Source organism: Nipponia nippon, unplaced genomic scaffold (genome assembly GCF_047370975.1).
Source record: "Nipponia nippon isolate SJK-2023a ecotype South Korea unplaced genomic scaffold, ASM4737097v1 scaffold_5, whole genome shotgun sequence".
In the NCBI taxonomy this organism is placed as follows: domain Eukaryota; kingdom Metazoa; phylum Chordata; class Aves; order Pelecaniformes; family Threskiornithidae; genus Nipponia; species Nipponia nippon.
This window is the reverse complement of record NW_028262369.1, coordinates 49,205,388-49,223,176: the sequence shown is the minus strand read 5'-3', so window position 1 is coordinate 49,223,176 and position 17,789 is coordinate 49,205,388. Positions and strand designations below refer to the sequence as shown.

Sequence of the window (17,789 nt, the reverse complement as noted above, 5' to 3'; positions counted from 1 at the left end):
TGCTCTTTGCTTATGTGAATTATGTTACCAGTAAATTGATGTGGCTTTAATGTTCACTTTTTAAGGATGATCAGGCTTTTAGCACTTTCTGAACTGCTTTGACTACAGAAAGTTGTGACTTTGTGAATACCTTACTGTGTAGGTCCAGCTATTCAAGTAAATAGTTATTTCCAGCAAGAGTTTCCCAGTCTGCCGGCAGCTGGGGATCAGGAAAAGTCAGGCAAAGAGAAAGATGCGCCTGAAGAGCTCCATGGTTCAGGACCCAACTTGCGACCACAAAGTAAGTATATGCTGTAAATTTTTGTGAAATTACGTGGGTTTGTGTGGAACTCATTTATTATGAGATTACTTGCAGCCTGTGTGAAACAAGTTTGATTGTTTGTTAAAACGTTTGATTGTTTAATCAACACACACCTACACAGAAGAAACAGATTTTGGAGGCTTTCTTCTGCTTTACTGTGTTCCTGGTGTGTGGAGAACAGGGTATTTAATCCTATCCTGCAGTTCACTTTCCAGTTTCCCAACCTAGTCAGTACTCCATTTGTGCTCTGAGGAACATTTGTTAGTTGCACAATACTGGAATTTTCTTACTTCCAGCTGCTAGATGTCACAACAGCTAAAATATGTATTTAAAGACATCTCCTAATATTAACTAATTATATAAATCATCAGTAGGGTTGTCCCCAAATGCTTAGTACTCATGAAAGTAGCCTGAAAAATCCTGAATAGGAAGTGTAATCTACGGGATACCAAAAGAGTGGGCTCTGATTTGAAAGGCTGAGGCATCTGTAGCTCATGGCTGAGGTGGTCTGACTACCTGGATTTGTTTCAGCTGTGGGGGATTAGATCTAGTGAAAACAACCATAACAGTGCTGGTTTTACATGTCTCACTGAAGAAATGTGTATTGCTTCTCCAGATCCTTTTAATGGGGAGGCATTTGGGATTGTGCCTGTTGCCAGTGAGAAACAAGATTCCTTTCTTCCTCAAAAATTTGGTTTTGATGAAGTTTGGACTAGGGGTCCTTTCCTGCACTGTACGTGGCACTATCTTGTGCCAGTGATAGACAAAATGTGCACTGCTTTTAGAGGGCTTGGGCTTTCAGGGAATCCTTAACTCCTTTCTGTGTTACAGGCATCAGTTTTCCTTGATTTTTTTTCAACCAGGTCCTGCAGACTGAGGCCATATGCTTGCTCAGGTCCTCACTTGGTTTTGATGTAAAGAATAAGTTGTCAAGAAATTGGAGAGATGTCCAACGTCAAATTAGGAAAATAGCTACGCATGTCTGTTCCAGCCTCCTGCAGGCAGTTATAGTTTAAGTCAGCACTGTACATGCTATATTAAGCCCTTCTTTGAGGTCTGACAGCAGAAAGCTAAACAAGCTTGGCAAGTACTGCCCCTTTAGCAGCTGTGCTCCCCAGCAAAGATAAGTGGAAGAACTGTAATGAATACTTAGGAGCATAGTTTTAACACTGCTTAAAGAGTTTGCGCCCCCAAAGGAACATTATTTGCAGTGTTTGTCTGTGAATCTTTGTTGGTCCCCATGGATTTGAGCACTGCTGCTAAGTTTACTCTTCTTTTTTGTCCTAACCCATGCTCTGTAGGCAGAAACTCATAAATGAATGGACTGCCTGGCACAAGTGATAGGTCATTAAAATGTCTTACTTTTCCTGGACTTCTTGCTAGACATTCACACCCACAAGTACAGCCCTCGTCACTTCTATTCCATCCTTATCAGATAGAGATACAAGTCAGACTCTGGATACCTGTCTTCACTTAGAAAGATAATGTGCAGGTGTACATCATTTTGAGCTGCTTGAGATTTTCGTGGTAGGCCTTTACTGCTTAAGAAGCTTAATCTTTCCCTTGACAGCATCTTCACACTGAGTCAATAGTAGCTCACTTACCACAGCTAAATGCGTTTTCTCTCCTGTGCTATTATCAGTATCTTTCCTAAATTGCATTGTGTTTTGGAAAGTAGAGTAGGACAACTAGAGCAGTCTGTAAATTTAACTCTTACTTTTCAGGAACACAGCTGGATATAGGGCTGAAGAGGGTTAGAAAACAGCCTCTGTTTTCTCAAGTGACCATTGCTTGCTTCAGTACCAAATATGAACGTGCATCTGCACAGATAGCCATGTCACTGAAAACTGGGTAGGAAGAACGTGTTTTTCATCATGCCTGTCTGTAAATCTGTAATATAAAGTCTGTTCTTGTTTTTTCTCGTACTGATTCTGTCCATGCAGATGCTACTAGTTGGAAAGAAGGTGGTAATAAGAGCAACTCGCCCAGTTCTCCAGCTGACCAAGAAGCTAAGGCTCTTGGACAAGAAGATGGTAATGCTACACCAGCAGAACAAAATGATGGCCAGAAGGCAGCAGAGAAGAGGGATGTGCGGTTACCACAGGTCCCTCAGCCCAAGCTGAACGGCCAGCAGCAACCACCTATCTCATCTCAGTACAGAGCGATGATGCCACCTTATGTAAGTGATGGTTACATGAAAAGTTTTTAAGAAGCAGGGATTGATTACTGGCTTGTGTGATTTCCTTATGCCCCTTTCTCCTCCCTCCATAGAATGCTTAGCAGTTCTGCTAGAAGGGTGAGATTGCAACTAATTCCTTAAAGGATGTGGCTACCTGTTGTCACTCCTGCTGCACTGAGTTTGAACTTGTTAGGAGCTGATGAACACTTGTAATCACTCCACCTTGGTGACTGGATGTCACACTTGTGACATTGAGCAAACTGTCTTGAGTGAAGAGTCTTGCTTTACTTTTATTGTGATTCCTTTGATGGTCTCAGTATGCTTAATGCAATGATATTTTTTAACGAGTGGCTTCTGTTTTTAAACCTTTCTTAGATGTTTAATCAGTATCCTAGAATGGCATATCCTCCTTCCATGCAAGGTCCAACAAGGTTTCCCAATTCTGAGCCTAGCAGGTAAGAAACCTTGCAAATGTTGTGTGGGTATGAACTCTCGTTTGTGACTCAATGGAAAAAAAAATTGCACTGAGTATCTTGATTATGATTATACGCTGCATAAGAACTGCCACTGGTTAGTCTGACAAGTTTGGCTTGTGTGGAGTAGTGCCATGGAGTGGTTTGTGTTTGACAACTCAACTGCAAAACTTGAGGGAATTCTGCACATTACAGGGTTTTTGATTGGGAAGATCAGGAGTCACTTGGGGACACTTTTGAAATTTCAACCAGTGTCTTCCCTGTAAAAGGACTCTTCCATTGTTATAATGAAAGTAGTTAATTCCTGGTTCTCAACTCTACTGCTCTCCCATTAAAGTAGAACTGTAATGCATTATAAAATTAGTTTTCCTCCTCTGTGCATTTCTCCATAGTTGAGGATGGCTGTGCACACGCATGAGGAAATAGGGGATGCTGTAGGCAGTAGGGTACAAACGTTGACAGGTGATTTGTGGTTGGGGTAAGGAAGAGGACAGAAAGGCTAAGAGGGGGATGACTGGGAGAACTTGAGCATAGGAGTAGGTACAGAACCTTTGACAGTGGGAAGCCATGAAAAGTATAAAGAAATATCTCCGAGACGGATAAATTGTTGATAAGAAGGATGCCAGATCTATGCAGTGTGTTGATTAAAAGTTACAAGGCATGTGGTTTTCTGCTGTCAACTGATGTTTGGCTTGTCTGTGAAGTGTGCAAGCAAGGCTATGGCATCTATCTCTTCCATGAGGAACCGTCTGGTGGTGTATTGTAATTATTTGAACTATAATAGTGGCACATGTGCATGATAGTTCACATTTATACTGTATTTGAGAGAACTGTATACTGGAAATAAGTGTCATACTAGTTGACGTTTTATCTAGTCATTTTGCTGGATAAATAGTGACAATGACCTTTGTTTCTTTTTTTTTTTTTTTTTTAGAGGGCCAAGGGGAAGAGGACCACCTTCATGGTGTTCAGAACCTATTGAGCGCCCATCCATTCTCAGTGCTAGTGAACTTAAAGAACTTGATAAATTTGATAATCTAGATGCTGAGGCTGATGAAGGCTGGGCAGGTAAGAACGTCAGACTAATGGTTTCCGTTATTTGTACATAGAATCCTTCTGAAAGATTAATTGAATATTTCCTTATGTATCAGGTGCTCAGAGTGAAGTGGATTACACTGAGCAGTTGAACTTCAGTGATGATGATGAGCAAGGAAGCAGTCAAAAAGAGAAGGAAAGTGGGTGAGTTAGTGTTGCCAGTTGGGGTGAATGCCAGTTAACTAGCTTAGCTTTTGGGAAGGTTGAATGAAATGAGTGCAAGTACTCATTCCAATAACATTTATTCCAGTCATTTAATACCATATTAAATTGCATAACTGCCTGCGGACTCCAGTCAGCTGGGCATGTAATAGAAATTATCCTTGCTGTGAGAAAATTTCACTCTTGACATTGAGGATAGAAGATAAATCACCAGATACATGTGTGGAGTACACCTTCCATTTTTCTTATTTCTTTGCACATAGCGATGAACAAACACCATCAAAAGATACCCAGAGTCCTGATGGCCAGAAGGAAGCAGAAGAACAGACAGGTGCTAAGTCTGCCACCCAGGTTTCCACAGCAGCAACCAAAGGGTCTTACGGCAAAAGCTCTCAGCTTGATCAGGTTTGTGTAGTGTTCTGTTCAGGTCTTCTGGCAACAGCCTTGTAAGGAGAGGTCCGACTCAGGTGTCTTTCCAAAGTGTTGGGTCAATTAAGGTTATGAACATGAGTGAAAGCATTAGCTACTGCTTATCTGAGCTGTGGTAACTGATCGGGTGCTGCTTAGTCAACTTAGCTGCTTCTGGTCACAAAATAAAAATAGCACATCTTTATCTAGTGTGTTCCATAGTTGTGAGGGGGTGAGATCTCTCGTGTCGGTTACTGTGACTCAACTGAAAGCTTTAACTCGGTACCCTTGTCTGTTCATCCCTCTAACAGTGAATGAAGCCATTCTGGTGTCCATCATGTTTTATAGTGGCAGAGAGTAAATAGCACCCAGTTGGCCCACACATTTTTCCTGGGTGTGTGGGGTTTTTTTGGTGTCGTGACCCACTTTCTTCAGTGCAACTTAGCAGTAGTGTGTCAGCTGACTTCTGACATCTCAGGCGGATAGATTTTATACAGACCATGTAGAATTCATCATCTCAGCCATTTTTGGTTTTGGTTTATTCTCTAGTAGAGGAAGGTTGGCAGTCACCTCAGCTTGTGCCTGCTTCAGCTCTATTTTTATTTTTTTTTTCCCCTAAGGAAAAGCGACTGTTGACTTTATCTGAAAATTTCCCAGAAATGTTTTCTCTTGACACCAGTAATAGTGAAGATGGGAGATCTTGAATTGGTTTTACTTGCACTTTATATATAAAGATCCTGTTGTCTTTCAGGGTTTGATGCTACATTGAATCCGAGTTAAAACAGTGCAGTAACATAAACTCTGAAATTTGGATGTGTGACTTTTTAGAGTAATTGTTTAGCTCTCAGTACATAAAGTGGAAATGTTCTTGCCCTTGTTTTGCATGCAAATTTGTGTCATATGCAGATAGTTCACTAGGTGTAGTATCTTAATGCAGTAGAAAAAAGTAAATCTAAAATTTGTCAGCTTGACTGTTGTTATGAGCTTGCTTAACACTGGTGCTATGTTTGATCCAATAGGATCGGGGTCCAGCACAGCCTTCTATACATGAAAGAGGTGGTCCTGCTCTTCATCCAAAATCTATTCTACCACCGGTAAGAAAGATTAGAATTGTCCTTATTTCCTTGAATTAAATTCTTTAATGCTGTGGTAGAGGGATTTAGACTAAGAAAAGTAAAAATGTGCTTCACATAAGGATAAGCCTTTTCTTTAACAAGTAAAATGATCGTAGTGCCTGGAGCCAGTACGAATGGGACCTCAGCACAGCTGTGTTGCTAATTGTGTAAAGCAGCCCCATCTTGTAAGTGGCATATGAAATGCATGAGAACTTCAAGTGCTTTCAGTTATCCAGCCCCATTTGGGAACTAGAGAGGACAGGGACATTGGAACAATGCTGGAGGGCTGGCTGCTGAGGCAGACAGGGAGATGAAGCCCCAAATGAAATGTGTATGTAGTAGTCTCTTACCAATTTTCGACAATCCTTATTAAAAATCTCTGTTATCCTGAGCTACCTTGAATTTCTTTGGCTCCTTGGGGGACTTTTGTTTGAGATCTGCCCTAATTCTCTGATTTAGAGCAGCCTGTAACCAAATCTAAAAGATGTTTGTCATCTTTGCTGTCACTTTGCCTCAGTGATGGGGAGAAGGAACATGAGCCCAACTGAATCTTTGCCTCTTCTTTCTGAGCTCGGGTTGCATGAGTCTAAACTGGAGCAGGAAGGTGGGGGCTTGCTTTTTCTTCCAAATCTTGCTTTTTAAAGGTGCCATGCAAATACATGTGTTGACAAATAGTTAAATATAATATTTCAGCTGGCTGTTGATACAATACATGCTCAACTTGACGTAACTGATTTTAATATTGCAGCACCCTCCTCCCCCTGATCGCCAGGTAGGACCTGGAAGGCAGGGACCCTTTCCCCCTAAACCAGTACCAGATGAAGATGAAATTTGGAAACAGAGGAGAAGACAGCAGTCAGAGATATCCGCTGCAGTTGAGCGAGCCCGTAAGCGGCGAGAAGAGGAAGAAAGAAGAATGGAAGAACAGCGAAAAGCAGCTTGTGCTGAAAAACTAAAACGACTAAATGAGAAATTTGGCTGCATGACAAAACCTCCCCGGGAAGACCCTCTGAAAGAGAGGGAGAGGGAAAGGGAGAGAGAGAGGGAGAGGGAGAGGGAAAGGGAAAGAGAGAGGGAGCGGGAGAGGGAAAAGGAGAGGGAGCGGGAGAGAGAGCGAGAAAGAGAAAAAGAGAGGGAGAGGGAGAAGGAAAAGGAAAAAGAGAGGGAAAGGGAGAAGGAAAAGGAAAAAGAAGAAAAAGAAAAACTGGAGAAGGCAAAAGAGCAAGAAAGGGAGAAAGAGAAAGAAAAGGAGATGGAGAAAGAAGAGAAGGAGAATGAGAAAGAGAAAGAAGAGGAGAAACCAGCTCATGAGGTTCCTGAGCCTGCAGAACCTGTGGCAACACCTGTAGTAGAAAAACAAGAAAGTGAAACTAGGAATAACAAGGAAGAAAAAGGTATGCTTGCACACAAGTAGGAGTTGTCTGTCTTAAAGCTGAGCCACAGACCATAGTTGTAATCTAGGAGTCTAACTTGCGTACCTAATTAACCTAATGCATCTAGACCATTTATTTTTCTGGCACATTACAGCTGCTAACTGTCCTTTTAGCTAGACCTGTTTGCCCAACTCATCAAAATGTTAAAGGAAAAATTGGGCTCTGTGATTTAGGCTGGACTTTGAAGTATACAGAAAGAAAAGCAGGCTTTCTTTTCTTGCTAAAGAAGGGTCAGCAACTCATGTTGCTAAAAAACAGTGTAAATTATTTCAGCTATTCTGTTCTTTCAGAAAGCCTACAGAAGTAGATGCAAAGAGCGCGTATTTAAACTTGGTGCATATTTTGTAGTGGAACATGAATGCCCCAAGAGAACTGTTAGGCTATGCTTAATAAGGTTGTGTTATCCTTTAAATGGATAAAAGTGATTGTAAAACCAAACCTTGGTTCATAAAAAAGTTGATTCAAATGTAATATGGTAGCATCGATACACCACTTCTTAAATCATGTAATAGTTACAACCTAAATGCCGGTGGTTGATTACCCAGTGTATTTGAGTTTAAAAGGGACACTGAGAGATGTATTAACAGCAATTATTCTGTTTTGAGGGGTTGTTCTGAACTTTTTTTGCCTTTATTGGTTTTGAAAACTAAGACTGTAAGGTTAGAAAAGACAGACTGTTTTCATTTTAGAACATCCTTTATCTGCCATTCTGGTGAAATTGTCATAGTTTTAAGATTCACTCGTCTCCCGCGTGTGGGTTGGTTTTGGTTTTTTTTTTTCAGAAGATCAAGCAGTCTTTACCCGACAAGATAGTGGTCGGAATGAGAAAGAGATATCACCAGTGACTCATGAGAGTGAGCCAGATTCAGGATCTCAGCCTCGTCCTGCTGTTTCCTCAGGCTATTCTAAACAGTTCCAGAAATCATTACCACCAAGATTTCAGAGGCAGCAGGTAACTAACCAGTTCATTAAAAGAAGGAAGTTCATTAAAAGAATGATGTCTTCTGCCTCATTCTGAATAAGAACGTGACCATAGAAGTTTCAAAAAGCCTAAGTTGTTGGTTTCCAGCTTCTATAACATCTATGGTATTGGCAGGAATTGCTCTGCATGGAACACTTCTTGTCACTTGCAAAGTATGTGAGTGAGCAGAAGGCAAGAGAGGCTTTTAAAACTGGCCATTTTTGCATCAGTTGCTGAAGTAGAGCATTGTCCTGTGGTTACCTGTGGAACCTGGGGTTTGATGATCATTGTTTCTGCAGCTTTTCCTTAAAGGGTGTGACACTCACAAATGTACTTCGGACTTGGGTCCTATGGTCTGAAGAGCACTTTGCATTAATGCAGTGCATGAAGTATAGGTTGTTCTGTGTCTCAGCTGAACACCAGCAAAACTGTAGCTATTCTAAATTGTCCAGTCTGGTTTTCCCCCTTTTCTCCTAGTTCTTCCTGATGCATGTTTGCCATTAATTTTCAGAATGCGTAGTGTCCTGGAGATAACTGTACTTCTTGCTTCCAAGGGTTATTTGAATTCTGCTCAAGTCTTCATCTTAACAAAAAGTTGTGTAATACTGTTTTCTGTTATACAGGAGCAAATGAAACAGCAGCAGTGGCAGCAACAACAGCAAGGGGTCCTTCCACAGTCTGCTCCCTCACAGCCTTCTAGTGGCCCTGTCCCGCCTCCCCAGCATAGACCCCTTTACCAGCCCATGCAACCACATCCTCAGCATTTAGCTTCAATGGGCTTTGATCCACGGTGGCTTATGATGCAGTCTTACATGGACCCACGAATGATGTCAGGAAGACCTGCAATGGATATGCCTCCTATTCATCCAGGTAAAACCTGGCAGCATTTTTTGACTGCTGAACTTCCTTGGATTTGAAATAGAAGTCTTTCCCTAACTGCATTATGTACAGTTACAGCAAATGGGTGGATTTTTAAAAAGAAAACTACATTATTTCATTGTTTGAGACAAAACAGATTTTAGTAATACTGGAAAAATGATAGTCACGTGTCAATGTATATCTCTGACTGTAAAGTAAAATCACAGCTTTCTTCTGTATTGCAGGCATGTTAGTGACAGTTAAGGATGTATTGAGAATGTCAGCATAAGCCTTACTTTCTTACAGATATTAAAGCTGGCATGAGTTAGGTTGAACTGAGAAAAATAGCATATTTACCATTTGTGTTTCATTACATGTTAGCACTTGATACTACATTGCTTATTAAAAAAAATATGAAATTTTGTTATTTTTATATTATGTATTAGCACCTCTAGAGTCTTACTAAATTTGTGTTTTCAGATTCTTGGCACTAAAAAGTCCTTTCAAATTTGTGGAATGGCCATCTGACTTGCAGTTAGGAAAGCTATTGTGCATAAATAATACAAGTGTGGCATGTAATGTAACAGAGATACTTATCGAGCTAATGAGCAAGGGAATGTGTATCCTGAATGAGTGCAAGGAATGAACGGAGGAAATGGCAGGCTAAGCAAAGACAGTGAAAACTGTAGAATTTCTTTAAAATGTTACCAAAAAAAAAAGGACCCAGAGTTCTTAACAGAGTACAGACAAACACCTGTGTGTACACTCATCTTGCCTTTTGCCATTCAGATCTTGCATCAGAAACTTCATCCACGAGTTTACAGGTCTACAGACCTGGTTCATCCCATTATAGTGGAAGCAGACAGCTTTTCCTTTTGTTGGTACATAGGGTACTAGTGGTGAATATGATTTAGTCATTCTGAGGTCAACTGGCAGTGAATAGACATTTGGTTTCAACCACGGAAGGTACAGAGGAAAAGAGATCGGAGGAGAGAGAATAGTGTTCTTCAGTACCTCCTTATTAGTTTTGTTTGTCTTTAGGTAGGTTTCCTTGCTAGTGTTAAACTGGTTTCAACTGTTGAACTTAAATCTGTCACAGGAATTATGCCTCCCAAACCACTGATGAGAAGAGACCAGATAGAGGGATCAGCAACTAGTTCAGATTCATTTGAACATATAGCTCGCTCAGCAAGAGAGCACACTGTTCCTTTGTCAGAGCCCCGCATGATGTGGGGGTCAGACCCGTACCCCCATGTAGAATCTCAGCAATCTAGTTCTCCTCCCAAAGTGTTAGAAGAGCCTGACGATTTGAGGTAAGTGTGAGTTACATGCTCCTGTGTGTCACTTCTCCGAGCCATACACACATACTTACACGCTTGGCTGTGTAACTTACATGCAAAACACAATTTAAACCGAGTGAGTTACAGCTGCTCTTCACACAAAACTTTAAAATGAGTTGTGGCTGGAGGATGCGGTGTACTTGGCGCTGTTGTATAAAACAAGACATGCCTGCTCTGTAGTGGGGTGTAGAAAGACAATTTACTCCTTTTTTAGGATTCTTAACCTAATCTGATGAATGGTGATTGCCATAATACTTTGAATTAACACTCCTGTCCTGTTCTCCATCTGCTCTCCCCATATCAGAGAACTTCTGTCTGATGTATATTAGTTTCAAAAGTGGTGTGTTAAGTACAAGTGGTATAAAGCAAGACAGTCACTTTTGACCTTTGCTGCATGATGAATGGTCAGGAAGGCTTCCTCTACATCTTAAAAGTACCCAAAAATTTTTTGCTGTACTGCTATCTGGGTAATACTTGTGATATTAGCCTGCAAACTTGGAGGCTCCATTTAAAATTGCATGTTATAGCCATTAACAATAATACATTCCTAAAGCTAACTGAACATTTGACACTGAACTCTTAATCAGGATAGAATAAAATTGACTTCTACAAACTAGAAGCGACCATGAAAATTAATACCTGTTATTTCCTTGAGCTGACATTAATCCTTCATAGAAATAGAAAATTATTTAAGTAGATATTTGAGTAAAATTTTTTCCCCCACCCTGACATTCTTAATTGCTTGCTGCTTAGGTCTGAGGCACACTTGGAGCAAGAACGAGTTGCTGTCCCTGCCACTGCTTATCCTGTAGAACACAACCAGTTGGACTCTCATCCAAAGACAGACTTTTTCAGAGAATCAGGAGAGGTGGAGGTACAAAAGTTCCCAAGCAGGCCTTTGGAAGATGTACAACCTCTCCAGACTGACACACCTAACATGGCAGTTAATTTTGAAGGAGTGAATGAGAAAGTTGCACATAGCTCTCCAGAAGAATTGGTGCCTGTGGGAGAAAGTCACTCTTTGCTAAAGAGAAGCATTTCCCATGGTTCAAGTCACTCTCTAAAGTCAGAAGACCAGAGGAATGAGACAGCAACAAGTATCCCTAAATTAAACAGGCCTGTTGAGACAAAGGAGACAATTGAGAGACTTGAGATTAAGCCAAAAAAAGACATTTTGATCAATAATAGAACATCAGAAGGACCAAAACCTGAAAAAACTTTCAAACCTAAGTCTGAAACAAGATGGGGTCCTAGGCCAGGTTATGGCAGGAGAGACGAAGGTGGTGATAGACCAGTAAGAAGATCGGGTCCTATTAAAAAACCTGTGCTTAGAGATATGAAGGAAGAGCGTGAACAGAGAGAAGAGCGTGAGCAGAGGAAGGAGAAAGAAGGAGAAAAGACAGCTAGTGAAAAACCTAGCAAGTCTGAAAAAAATGACAAAAAGGAAGCACCTCAAGTGCCAGTGCCTCAGGCAGAGCCAGAGGCATCTGCCTCCAGCAGTGTTCCTCTGGCTAAGAAGATAACCCAGGATGCTGCTCCGACACCAGCAAGCCAGGAGAGCAGTCAAACTGAGACTGCAGCTAAAGCTCCGGTTCAGCCACCCACACCTCCAGTCCAGCACCAGCTACCGGCTGCCCAGCCCGCTGCTCCACAGCTTCCCCCTGCAGTACAGCAGCAGCCGCCTGCTCAACCGACAGCACAGCAGCAGCCACATGTTCAGCAGCCAGCTACCGCAGTGAAGGAAGAAAAGCAGACTGAGAAGGTAGTTAGCAAGGAGGTTGTAGAGAAACCACGGTTAGAAACCAGACCAGTAAAAAGAGAGCCTGGCTTACCACCTAGGACATACTGGAAAGAGGCTAGGGATAGAGACTGGTTCCCAGATCAGGGATACAGAGGCAGAGGTCGTGGGGAGTATTATTCTAGAGGTCGTAGCTACAGGGGTTCTTACGGAGGACGTGGTCGGGGCAGTAGAGGCCATAACAGAGAGTACCCACACTACAGAGATCCTAAGCCTAGATCAGACCACGTGCCTTCAGGTCCTGTTAGGCAAAGAGAAGAGAGTGAAACTCGTAGCGAGAGTTCTGACTTTGAAGTAATCCCAAAAAGGCGACGACAGCATGGTTCAGAGACGGATTCTGACAGCGAAGTTCACGAGAGCGCAAGTGACACACTGCTTTCAGACAAAGACAGCCTAATCAAAGGCAAGCACCCGAAAAGAGAAGAGAGAGCTGATGGCAAGAAGCCTTCAAAGCCCCTGTCGTTCAAACCTGAAAACAGTATCAGAGTAGACAACAGATCCCTAGAAAAAACATATATAAGAGAAGATGAGAACAAACCCAAACCAGGATTTCTTCCTAAAGGAGAGCCTTCTAGACGGGGCAGAGGGGGAATGTATAGACGTGGTGGCAGAGATCCTGGTGGGCGTCCTCCACGTCCATCTACAATAAGGAGACCAGCCTACAGAGACAATCAGTGGAACCCTAGGCAAACAGAGATCATTAAACAAGAAGATGGGGAGCCTCCAAGAAGAAATGAACATTATGGTCCTATACCAGTTGATAAAAGACCTCCAAAATTTGAGAGAAAGTTTGATCCGAATAGAGAGAGGCCACGAAGACAAAGGCCTGCTCGACCTCCAAGGCAAGATAAGCCACCACGCTTTAGGCGCCTAAAAGAAAGAGAGGCTGCATCAAAGATAAATGAGGTGGTAACCAGCTCATCAACAAGTGCCACAGTTAGTAATGCAGTTAATGAGCCCTCCAACACTGCTCTGGATGTGTCGGGAAGTAAGACACCAGACTTGTCCAACCAGAATTCTTCAGACCAGGCAAATGAAGAGTGGGAAACAGCCTCAGAAAGCAGCGACTTCAATGAGAGGCGGGAGAGGGATGAGAAGAAAACAGCAGATGTAGCAGCACAGGTGGCTGCAAAGGCAGGAGAAAACGCTGGAGCTCCAAAAAGGGAAATAGCCAAGAGAAGTTTCTCTAGTCAGCGGCCTGGAATAGACCGTCAAAACCGACGTGGCAACAATGGGCCAGCTAAACCGGGGAGGAACTTCTCAGGGCCTAGGAGTGAGAGGCGGAGTGGTCCTCCACCCAGAAGTGGAAAAAGAGGGTGAGTACCAGCTTCTGTTAGGAAGCACGTATGGTCTCAGTCTTCTCTTGTCCTCATGTGCTTCAAAATCATTAGTAGTTATTTTAGATTTGTAATAACTGGTAGAAAAGAGAATGAGACAAACACGTGCACCTGTGGCTGTGTACTTTGTATTTTTCCTGCTTGTATACAGACATTTGGAACATGGAGCTAAGAGCAGAGTATTCTTACATGTATGCACAGTGTTAAAAAAGCCTAATTAAATAAAAATTCAGTGCTGTTTCTCAGAGTCGAGCTATGTTTCTCAAGATGTGGATGCAAGCTGAAATGTTAATGCGAGCAGTTTTGCAGTTTAGTACATAGATTGCTGCATTGCATTTGGCTTTTTGTATTCTTGGATCAATCACCTAACGTAGACGAGCAAGTTGAGAAATGCTGGCCATTGAGACTAAGTTTTGTTTCTCTATATGCTAAAATTGATTGAAACTTGATAATTATCTAGTGTTACTCTTTGCCCACTGTTTGTAGCCACTGTACACACTAGTCTGATAAGTGGGAGGCAGGACAAGACATTTCATCATTGAATGCCTACCCTGTACTCTAGGACTCTTGTGCTTGTAGGTTGCTGTATTCTAAGTTCAGGTTTTGCCTGGGCTTAAAAACTTGTGATCAATGCTCTAACCTCTGAGTTAAAACTATTAAGAGTTTCTTTGGCTAGTCACTTTAAGGAGATGTTGAAGCAGAGGTTGAGTATTCCAGGTTCCTCAGCAAAGTCAGAATGCTGCAAATCTGATTCTTATGGCTTCAGATAGTTCTTGGCAAGTGAGCCTATGGAGCAAGTACCTTGTTTTTATTTGCTCACGTTGCATACTGTAAGCTTCTGTTTTGTTTTTTCCATGGAAGACTTTATACTAGAGTTCTGAACTGCATACTTGTTGAGTTTTGGTGTCACTAACTACATAGACCAAGCCAGAGCTGACCTTAAAATTATGCTTTTTTTTCTGTGATTCCTTTTGGCAGCAGGGCATTTGATATGTCCCCAGAACAGCTTTTGCTGTTAAGCTTCTGCTCATTGAGGAGCTGAACGTAAAAGTCTGGAGCCTACTAAGAAGTTGCACAGTAGACACTTGTAGCCCTATAATGTGATCTGCATTAGATTGTTAGCTCCTTCCTTAGTGTTCTCTTTGGCTGGTTGTTAATTTTCTCAAATTCTTTCTAACATAGGCCATTTGAAGAGCAGACAGCACCTGTGCCTGGTGTTGATCCCACCAACAGCAACTCTTTAAATCAGGAGGACGGAGGTGTTACTGCTGCAGGACAGAAGAGCACCAAGGATGCAAGTGGCAAAAAGAGAGAAGAACCTAAGGCTGGTCCAAAGAAGCCGAAGGAAAAAGTGGATGCCTTGTCTCAATTTGATCTTAATAATTATGCAAGTATGTATTGATGATATGCTAACAGGAATTTGTAATCCTGCTGGCTTTGCTGAATGTAGAGCTAGATGTTTGAAAACTTACAAAAGAGGAAAGGTGATTTTTTTTTTTAAACACCAGGATAATTGTGTACTTGAGTATTGCAAACTTTGTCATATTAACAATGTGTGTGCCCCTAAAAGGTGGCAAACCTCCTTGTGTTTATGTATAGATACGAACAATTTTGTTATATCACCCAATCTTAACTATGTCATTCAGACCATTTTCCACCACATGCTAATAATTTGCTTAACCTTCATAAGCGAAGGCAGTGGATATCACTGATAAGCTTACAGCTAATATTCGGGAAGGCTGTTCATTATTATGTTTCACTTATTTCCTGGAGAGTCTGGTACAGGAACCTCCAATTTTTCACTTAAAGATTTACTCCTTGTCTTCAAACTCAGCAGCAAAGCACTTGGCAAGCAGAAGCTTACCTTTAATCAGGGCCACCATCTGTGTCTGTGGGGAAGTTGCTTCCACGCTAAAGCAGATTTTGGCTTGGTGCGCTGCATCTGAAGCTGTTAAAACAGCAGCATCTATACCTTTACCTTTTTCTATAGGTGTTGTGATCATTGATGATCACCCTGAAGTGACAGTAGTTGAAGACTCCCAATCTAACTTGAATGATGATGGTTTCACAGAAGTGGTGTCTAAGAAGCAACAAAAACGCTTGCAAGATGAAGAGCGCAGAAAGAAGGAAGAACAAACAGTGCAGGTACAAGACCAGCTTTTATAGTGGGAAAGAGCTCCTTGCAGTCCTGGGAATGTAGTGAAGCGTGCAGAATCTTCCTGCCAAAGAAGCTATATTTTCACTTTATAAATATAACTAGATATTTGTATTAAGTTGTTCAGAATTAGTAAATGAAATTCATTTTCACTTAGTCATCTTAGGATTCTGTACTTCTTGATCGGGCACTGTCAGACAGGTGGAACTGGCAAACTGAAAACACCATTTTTCATACTGTGGTAAAGATTTATACTATTGCTTGTATATCAGTTGATTCCAAGAGGAAAATGGATGAGAAATCATTGTTCCTGTGGTTAAATACCCCTAAAAAAAATAAACTTTTTTAAGACAGGGTTAATCAGTTTGCTTTTTGCTGCTACATAATGTACAGCTGGTTGTCCATACAGACTACCAGCTGTAAGAATAAAATGGGCTTCCGCTTACAGGTTTGGACCAAAAAAGGATCAAGCGAAAAAGGCCGAGGTCAGAATTCCAAGCTCCCACCCAGATTTGCCAAAAAGCAGCAGCAACAGGCAGCAGCTGCAGCTGCACAGCAGGCACAAGCTCAGGCACAAGCTCAGGCACAGCCTCCGTGTACAACGCAGACTCCAGGTCAGCCACAGGCTTCTGTTCAGCCGCAAAACCAGGCTGCAGGAGGGACAGCCAGCACAGAATACACAGTGTCAGGCAAAGTTCTGCAAAACACCCAGGCTCACAATGGTCTAGGAACTGAATTATGGGAAAACAAGGTGCCTCCTACAGCAGTTCTAAATGACATCTCCAAAAAATGTAAGTGGTGTCTTTTGGATTTGGGGCAGGGGGCAAGCATTGTAGTTAGAGAATGCTGATTGCCATCTCTCTCAGTTAATCTCTCATTTCTACCTGCAAATGTGTTTTGCATAGGGAATAGAGGGCAGCATTCTTAAGTGCAGTGTTGTAACCTATGAATATCTCGGAAAAGACATTTTTGCAGTATGATACTACTCAGTATTGTACGTTGTCATGTTCTTCATTCACTGTGAATAAGCAGCTGTCACTCCCTTCAGGAATCTATGTTTTGTCGGGCTTGGTCATGCTCCCAAACATGATGATTGCCCCACTTGAAAGCAGCTAAATAGGCTGCATAGGTTAACAATTTCTTAACCAAAGCTTATTTACTCAAGACATCTATAACGTAATTCTCAGTCAATTGATAAATTTAGTCAAATGCATTTAGCAACATTGGGTTTTTTTTTTAACTCTCTTTTCTTAATTGTCAGTGGGACCCATTAGCCCACCTCAGCCACCTTCGGTCAGTGCCTGGAACAAGCCTTTGACATCTTTTGGTTCAGCTACATCTCCAGAGGTAAGAACGAAGGGAGCAAGAGTAGCTGTATGCGAAGCTTACCCAAATTATGTCTCTTTGGGATTGGGTACAGATTATCCATTTACCCAGGCATGCACATACGTAAACTAGTATGTGTAGAATTCCATGAAGTCAGGAAATAGTACAGAAACACAGGATACAGGCTAGTGTTTTTATGATTGCAGCATGGAAAAATTGTTCTCTTAATAAAATCTCAGCCATTCACAGATTCTATTGATGGCTCTTACTCCGTGCATTTTTTAAGTAAAAATATTGCCTAGTTTGCATGTGAACACTTGTGTACTGTTCGGTAATGTAGACAGAAATAGGATGTTTCTGAGGAACTAAACATTTTTTGTGTCTCTTCTTAAATCAGAAGTATAAAAAGCAGTAGATGCTTTCTGTGACTATATCAGCTCTACTTATCCCATGTAACTTGCATAGCCCTAAATTTTACGTTTAATGTCCTGTGGTTTTGTTTTCATGGGCCTTTCTGGTCTTGAATGTATTGTTTTAAACTGTAAGAATGTGACATAACTCTCTTAGGAGACCGTTTTGTCTGCATAAGGAGATCTGGAAATATTTTTTAATTTCTTATTGTTCTTCTTGAATTGAACATTAATTTTTGAACTTTCAGGAGAATGTTGTAAACCTGAATCTGGACATTTTGATATTGCAGTTGTCCCTCTCCCCCTTCTCTACCAGTTCATCATCTTGATCTTGTTTACGTATTTCTTCACTGCTTTTTTTTTCCTCCTTACTCTTGAGCTTGTATAAACAGCAGGAACTTGAGGAGGAGGTGTGCATTCATATATTGTTTACTCCTG

The 17,789-nt window shown here is 41.6% G+C and overlaps 1 protein-coding gene across 3 annotated transcripts in view; it reads left to right on the top strand.

The window, feature by feature from the left end:
- PRRC2C (proline rich coiled-coil 2C) overlaps nucleotides 1-17,789 on the top strand; it is a 77,332-nt gene that overhangs the window by 28,318 nt on the left and 31,225 nt on the right. For 2 of the 3 annotated variants that reach the window (XM_087734484.1, XM_087734482.1), the window contains exons 6-21: nucleotides 143-280; nucleotides 2,245-2,480; nucleotides 2,856-2,935; nucleotides 3,888-4,021; nucleotides 4,105-4,192; nucleotides 4,474-4,615; nucleotides 5,638-5,712; nucleotides 6,482-7,127; nucleotides 7,949-8,118; nucleotides 8,751-8,997; nucleotides 10,085-10,298; nucleotides 11,079-13,439; nucleotides 14,643-14,851; nucleotides 15,451-15,605; nucleotides 16,064-16,406; nucleotides 16,877-16,962. In XM_087734484.1, coding sequence (XP_087590610.1) covers nucleotides 143-280; nucleotides 2,245-2,480; nucleotides 2,856-2,935; nucleotides 3,888-4,021; nucleotides 4,105-4,192; nucleotides 4,474-4,615; nucleotides 5,638-5,712; nucleotides 6,482-7,127; nucleotides 7,949-8,118; nucleotides 8,751-8,997; nucleotides 10,085-10,298; nucleotides 11,079-13,439; nucleotides 14,643-14,851; nucleotides 15,451-15,605; nucleotides 16,064-16,406; nucleotides 16,877-16,962 — 5,324 coding nt within the window. Of the gene's footprint in view, nucleotides 1-142; nucleotides 281-2,229; nucleotides 2,481-2,855; nucleotides 2,936-3,887; nucleotides 4,022-4,104; nucleotides 4,193-4,473; nucleotides 4,616-5,637; nucleotides 5,713-6,481; nucleotides 7,128-7,948; nucleotides 8,119-8,750; nucleotides 8,998-10,084; nucleotides 10,299-11,078; nucleotides 13,440-14,642; nucleotides 14,852-15,450; nucleotides 15,606-16,063; nucleotides 16,407-16,876; nucleotides 16,963-17,789 lie in introns of all 3 variants that reach the window. The other variant, XM_087734483.1, reaches the window with a different exon arrangement.